A 7,396-nucleotide genomic window follows, 5' to 3' on the forward strand; every position below is an offset into this window, starting at 1 on the left:
GCGAGGCGCTACCTCAGAGCGCTGGCGAAGCTCATGCGATGTCAGTCAGCAATGGAACACAGACACAATGGCGCCGGCCAGCTCTTAAAGGGGAGGGTCGATCTTGCTCTCCATCCACATCCTGCTCATTGCAGCCTTGAATCTCGGCCTGGAGAGACCTGTACATCAAATCTGCTGGAAAGAACAATGGAGAGGCCCAGGGAAAGAGCTCAGAGTGCAGCCCCCACAGTCTCCTCTAAATCGACACAAGGGCAAATCAAAATGAACCTGCAAAGTGCTGCTCAGTACCCAAAACTCCTTCACACAGCATTGAATCTCTCCAGAAGTCTCTCTCTCGCTCTCTCAGAATGTGTACTGGCCACGCTAGACGTGCTCCTATCTAGTTATCCAGCAAGTTAAACACTTATTCAAAAATTATTCTTCTGAAGCCGGTTGGTGTTTTGAAGCTTTACTTGAACAAATTTGTGAAACTGTAAACAAAGATAAAGTATGTTTTGTACATAAACTGAGTACTATACATTCGATATTACATAAGATATAACATATTTACAACAGTAGAATAGACTAATTGTATAACTAACTAACATTTGGACTAACTTCTATAACTATCAAATATTAACCTTTTATAAACATAGTGTTATCAAAATATTACTCTGACAACGTTGCTATTATGCTAAGGAACAAAGATACTCACAGATATTGCGCTTGGCCTAACATATGAAATCAGATTACATTGGATTGTAAAACCCTTAAGGAATCCTCCATTACTGCCAGGTTCTTCCTGGAATTCTACTTCCTGTGTTACACAGGAAGAAAGGAACAAAGGTCAAATGACCTCACACAGGAAGAAAGATCAGATGACCTTTCCAGCATACAAACTGTTAACACAATAACCACTACCAGAGGGTGCTATCTGCACACATAAAATGTTCACTGCATGTAAAAAGTCCATTGGTCCAGAACAGAATGCGTGGTGCAAAAATGTCACCAACAAAAAAAGGCAGGAAGCGGTCGCCTTTAAATAGCACTCCCCCAGTCCCTTCCTGACTGCAAAACGCTCCCCTCAACCTGTCATTGCTAGCGGCAGGCGGTAAGGCAAGGGGCGCCACTCAATATCCGGTCCGGGGTGCTACCGGGGCGTTGCACACTCGACTGACGTCACGATCTGCCGGCGCAGGAGATCGTGGCGGTAGTGTTTAGTGCCGCTGCAAAATGTCTTCTTAATTTCGTGAACGGCGCAAACATCGCCGCGCACGGGCGCTAGTTGCTTTGCGCCCCATCAGCGCCCTTTTAAGGCGCTAACAGGAGGCGCAAACCAACTGAATTTTTCCCCCAATATGTTCAAAGGCAGAAAACAACTGCACTTAAAAATTCACACTACAGCGGAATAGCATCTGCTGCAGCACAGACTTAGCCTCTGGCAGTCTCCATGCTCTCTTTCATAAAATTTTCTCAATTCAATTCAACAAAGTTTAAAAAAATATTTTTTGAGTTCTGATACTTTTACAGGTTATTTGCAAGTACATAAACTGAGATCTTGGAGCCACTATTCTCAGCTACTTAACCAGCTTAGCCTCCTGAAAACTCAGCAACTTGGCAAAAGTGTTCTTTTTATGATGTTCAGCCTTATGAAAATGACACAATGCCCAGTTCAGTTGGAAATACAACAAAACGACTGGCTGTTAATAAGTCTAAAAGCTGGGTACAGTGGCTCAGTGAATACAGCCTGGAATCTATGGATTAATGTCATTGTGTCAGTGATACCATAAAATGAGAGATTTCCATTAGAATAGTTCAGGTATACACCAATTTGTTCAAATTTCTCTGATTTTGTTCTAACTTCTGTATTATTGTGCCATGCTGAGCAATGACTACTGTACAACTGTATACCCCAAGAATGATTATTCTTCCCGATGAAGCATGAGTTGTCCGGTCCTTTTCTCTTTATGCCTTTATATGTCACACCCAGGCAGCTACCTTCACTGATTTCGACTTCCCAGTAATGGGCACCTTTATCCAATTTTTCTGCACACAGCACTTGCCAGCAACAGTCAAACCTCTCTGAGTGATCAACATAATAAACCACCTCTGGCCAGATATTTGTCACTTTGAGGTTCTCTTTAGTCAGAGAGAGGCACTTGTGCACTGTCTTTGAGTCAAACATCAGCTGACAGGAGAACATTAGAAGCTCGGTCCGGTTCTGTGGTTCTGGTGGCTTTGGCCAATACTGCCTCAGTCCTGCCACTTCGGTGCCTAGGTTTTCCACAATTTCATTGCATTTACTCACCAGCTGTTCCTTCAGATTAACTACAACTTGATTTAAACCTGCAAAACTAATATCCATGTCACGGGTGATCTGAGATGAGGCCTTTTCACGCTCATTGTTTAAAGCTTTGAACTCCTGTAGGAATTCGATATTATCATTAATTCCTGAAAGCTCTCCCATTCTAAGTTTCTTTTTCCTCAATTCAATACACTTCTGTTCTTTTTTGGCGATGGCTTCCTCAGTCTTGGTCAGTGCTGCTTCTTCTTCTTTCTCTATGAATTCAGCCAATCTCGTACTTGCTTTTTCAATGTCCTGGACCAAGTCATTGAACTTGGCGGCAATGCCTTCTCGCACTTCGATTGCAGAGTTTTTAACTGAATCTGTTTGCTTTCTTAAGCCTTCAATCTCAATTTCAGTAACTTCTACATGTTTTTCCAATGTCGTCTCTTTGTCTGCGAGTTTTTTCTGCTGCTCCACTCTCTCCTCCTCTACAGTTACGATTGTGTGCTCTCCATGCTCTTGGACTATACATATGCAACAGATGAAAGTCTCGTCAGTTCTGCAGAACAGATCCAGTGGCCTGTTGTGCCTTTTGCATTGTCTGTTCTCCACGTTTTTGACTGCATTGACCAGATTGTGATGTCTCAGTGCTGCATTTTCACGATGAGGCCTGAGGTGAGTTTCACAGAATGATGCCAGGCACACTAAACAGGACTTGGTAGCCTTTACCTTTTTGTCGATACAAAAATCGCACACAGCATCATCTGGATCAATGCAAGACTCTCGAGGAGCAATCTTCTCAAGTTTTGAAATCTTCCCCACAACCTCACACAGAACAATGTTTTTACAAAGGTAAGGCTTGTGAAGGAAGCTCTCTCGGCATTTTGGGCAGCTGTGTGTCTTCACGTTTACTTCTTTATCCCAATAACTCTTTATGCACTTCATGCAGAAATTATGACCACAGGGTATTGTAACAGGATCTGTGAACAATTCCAAACAGATGGCACAGACAAGTTCCTCCTCAAAAAGAGACTGATGCGACGCAGCCATAGTGAAGACAGAAATGAAAATGAAAGTAAAATGTAACTTCCTGAAGGATTCACTTTGCACGGTGAACTCTGAACAGAAAAAAGCAAGCTAGTAAACAGCACCACCTATATTTCGTCATCCATTAGTAACCTAATACACTGCAAATAAATTGTATGCATGCCTTTATAATTCACTATACTATTCTCAGTCTCAGTTGCAGACTGCATATATACAAGCTTGTCTATATTTAGCTCATCTCAGTTGGTAGCATTCTTGCCTCTGGCTTAGAAGGCTGTGAGTTCAAGCCCTCCTCCAGAATTTGAGCACATAATCTAGGCTGCGCTTCAGTATTGGCCTGAAGGAGTATTGCATTGTCAGAGGTGTTGACTGTAAGATGAATCATTGAACAGAGACCAAGTGTGGATGTGAAAGTTTCCACAGCACTTTTTTGAGGAGGATAAGGAAGGGACCTGGATGTCCTTGTACATGAGTCACTGAAAGTGAATGTGCAGATGCAGCAAGCCATTAGGAAGGCAAATGGTATGCTGGCCTTCATTACAAGAGGATTTGAGTACAGGAGTAAAGAAGTCTTACTCCAATTATATAGGGCCTTGGTGAGACCACACCTGGAGTACTGTGTACAACTTTGGTCTCCTTACCTAAGGAAGGATATACTTGCCATAGAGGGAGTGCAACGAAGGTTCACGAGATTGATTCCTGGGATGGCGGGACTGTCGTATGAGAAGAGATTGAGTAAACTAGGCCTGTATTCTCTTGAATTCAGAAGAATGAGAGAGGATCTCATTGAAGCATACAAAATGATTACAGGGCTTGATAGGGTGGATGCTGGGAGAATGTTTCCCTTGGCTGGGGAGTCTCGAACCAGGGGCCACAGCCTCAGGGTAAAGGGTAGGCCATTCAGGACTGAGAAGAGAAGACATTTCTTCACACAGAGGGTGGTGAATCTTTGGAATTCTCTACCCCAGAGGGCTGTGGAGGCTTAGTCATTGGGTATATTCAAAACAGAAGTCAATAGATTTCTGACTAGTAAGGGCCTCAAGGGATATGGCGATAAGGCCGGTGAATGGAATTGAGGCAGATGATCAGCCATGATCTCATTGAATGGTGGAGCAGGCTCGAAGGGCCAAATGGCCTACTCCTGCTCCTATTTCTTATGTTCTTATGCTTCCAGTTTCCTGGGTCAACATTCAGCCCATGGCTAACACCACAAAAATACATTGGGCATTTCCTTGGAGCTGCTCCTGCTCCATCGCCGTAACTTCACCGAAAGTGTGATCCAATCCACATTTATGTTCATAAACAGGGTTTCCGCCACACTTCTGGTAAATTTGCTGTCGGGGAGTGGGAGCATCTCCGAGGAATATCCTGACCATTATCTGGTCATTCGTTTCATTTGCTGTTTATGGTACCTTGCTGTGCGCAATTTGGCTGTCATGTTCACATACAAAACGATAGTGACTACGCTTCAAATAGTAATTCAATGGCCGTGAAGTGCTTTGGCACGTCCTGGGTTCAGGACAGGCAACATATAAATGTAAGTTCTATCTGCTACATTCTCTATTTTATACCATTGAAATCATTATGAACCCAAAATGCAGTGATTTAGCTTGACTCTCATTTGGATCTTCTTTCTTACTCTCTGTCTCCAAAACATAGCAAATATGTACACTGCACATGCACAAAAATATAATAATGGAGCAGCAGAGAAGAGAGGGAAGGCTCCTAACTTTGCTAAATTCACCAACAGTAATGAGTGTAAATGCATTTGCGCACCTTGAGGTATTTTTCCCCACTCTTCGAATTTTTCTAAAAGCAGAATTTGTTTTAAGTAGAATGAAGCTGAGTGGAGTCACTGCAAGCCTCAATGTGTACTCATTCCTAGATATTATCCTTCCGATAAAATGAGATTCTAATCTGCTTTTAATTGGCACTGAAATTTATTTTTCACCTCTTTCCCGATCTGTTTCTTAACCTTTAGCTTTTCTATATGTTTCCTTACATGGGGTGTGGGGGGATGAGATGCTCCCATTCCCTACACTTATTATCCATTCTACTTGGTGAAGAGAAAGCATACTTTGACATGGGAGGACCACACGACTTTCTTCCTTCATATTCCTCAATACGAAACACAGGGGGATGTTTCATCAGCTGGAATCTGAAGGCATCTCCAAGTAAGGCCCCGAACTCCACCACCTAGAAGGACAAGGGCAGCAGGTGCATGGGAACACCATCATCTCCAGGTTCCCCTCCAAGTCACTCACCATCCCGAGTTAGACATATCCCGTTTCTTCATCGTCGTTGGGTTAAAATCCATGAACTCCCTCCCTAAAAGCATTGTGAGAGTACCTTCACCACATGGACTGCAGCGGTTCAAGAAGGAGGCTCACCACCACTGACTCAAGGGCAGTGAGGGATGGGCAATAAATCATCCCAAGAATTAATTTTTAAAAAAATCAAATTATAGTCAAAACTGGAAGGATAAACTTGCAACCCTCTGTGATCCCATTAATCTACTCATTGAACTAATTGTTGCCCACATTATTGAACTCTTATTCATTGTAGGGCTTTTTTTAAGTGCTGTAACAAGAATGACAATGTTTCATTAAATTTATCATGTCTCAATCAGGTATCTGTTATTGCCACTGCAAAAGCTGTTGAGCAGTAACTGAACAAGTTTTGTCCCATATTTTCAATGTCACTTTATTTAAAGTTTTCATAATTACTTGTCTAATTGTGTCAAGAAGCAACAAACTGTAAAATTGCCTAAGATGCAGCAGCTGTATTTTAATAGCACGGCTTACTCACTAGTGACTCGATAGCAACATGTCAGTAAAGACTAGAGGGCATCATTAGTGGCTTTGTTTGTGTCCTATGTTTTTAGAAACTGAGAGAATTATTGTTTTTAAGATTATTTCTGAATTTGAATCTTTGGAATTTCGAGTGTTCATCAAGCTAATGGATGCCACTGCTGGGAGTGGGATATTTGACCACTTTCTACAACCAGTATCAAGTACATTTAGAGCAGATATATAACAACAACTTGCATTTATACTGCCTGGCAGCCAGAGTGAGTGGGCTCCTTTTCCTACATCTCATCACCCATATCTGGAAGCAATTCAGCAACTGGGAGTACAGAATAACACAAATTAATATTAGGCCTCTCACCAGCAAGCTCCTCTTATACTTAATGGTGCAATGCTATAATTATAGCAACTGTCTGTTTATTGTGGCTGCATAATATGCAGGAAGCAGAATTAATTTGTCCTTGTGCAAAGCTGATTGTGCCACCTGCCAACCAATCTCGCCAACTCCTACACCTTTGGCCACTGGACACCCTATTATCTTGCGTGCCTCCTCCTTGAGGTGATCAACTGCCATGTATTTGCTACTCCTCCCCCAGTCATTTCTCTTTCACATTAATGACCATAATGGCCCAGAAATTAGGTTCGGGTGCTTGCCGCGCATGCAAGCCTCCGATGTGCACTTACCCGGCGCACCGACAGCTGAAGCATGGGCCTGCTTGGAATTCCTGTCACTGGCCCGGTTCAGCTGTCGGCGCGCTGTGCTTGCCTGATCCAGCAGCATAGTTAGTTTGATGTGCCGGCTGGGATCAGGTGAGCACTGGGCAGCCAATCAGGGGAGGGAAAACTTCATTCATGAGTTTGATAGTAAGAACTGTCAAACTCATGAAAACTACGGGCGCCCAAAACACTACTTAAACTTTAAATAAAATTTTAAAAAACATCCCACTAATTAAATGAATTATAAATAACTTTAAAAAACTATTTTAAACAATTATTCAAATTTTAAAAAAAATTTTTTTTTTTTAAATCGGGTCTAAAAATACACTTACCTTACTGTAAAGTCCTTAAAAACAATAAAGCTGTGGAAAAAATGTTATAATTTTAAATAATAGACCACTTACCTTAAAGAATCAAGTGCTTACGTCTCCTTTTTATATTCATAAAAAGTTGAGGCCCTTACACACGGGCAAACCTGTAAAAAAGAAGGAAGTTCAACGCGTGCACGCAGAGTCCTCGTTGGACCTCTGAACCCCTTGGAGGAAATGCCAGTTTCCCG

General features: G+C 42.3%; 1 protein-coding gene across 1 annotated transcript; it reads right to left on the reverse strand.

Moving 5' to 3' along the window:
- Positions 1 to 440: 440 nt before the first annotated feature.
- Positions 441 to 3,316, reverse strand: LOC147116666 (tripartite motif-containing protein 16-like). Its single transcript, XM_085989532.1, has one exon. It carries the CDS (start codon positions 3,314 to 3,316, stop codon positions 1,652 to 1,654), a length of 1,665 nt encoding a protein of 554 aa, XP_085845658.1. The 3' UTR covers positions 441 to 1,651.
- Between the last annotated feature and the right edge of the window lie 4,080 nt (positions 3,317 to 7,396).

Source organism: Somniosus microcephalus, chromosome 6 (genome assembly GCF_052327205.1).
Source record: "Somniosus microcephalus isolate GS21.2 chromosome 6, FLI_Smic_1.0, whole genome shotgun sequence".
Taxonomy (NCBI): domain Eukaryota; kingdom Metazoa; phylum Chordata; class Chondrichthyes; order Squaliformes; family Somniosidae; genus Somniosus; species Somniosus microcephalus.

Bases quoted from the DNA above. Each gene is read 5' to 3' on its own strand.
- LOC147116666 (XM_085989532.1), bottom strand. From the start codon at position 3,316: ATGGCTGCGTCGCATCAGTCTCTTTTTGAGGAGGAACTTGTCTGTGCC.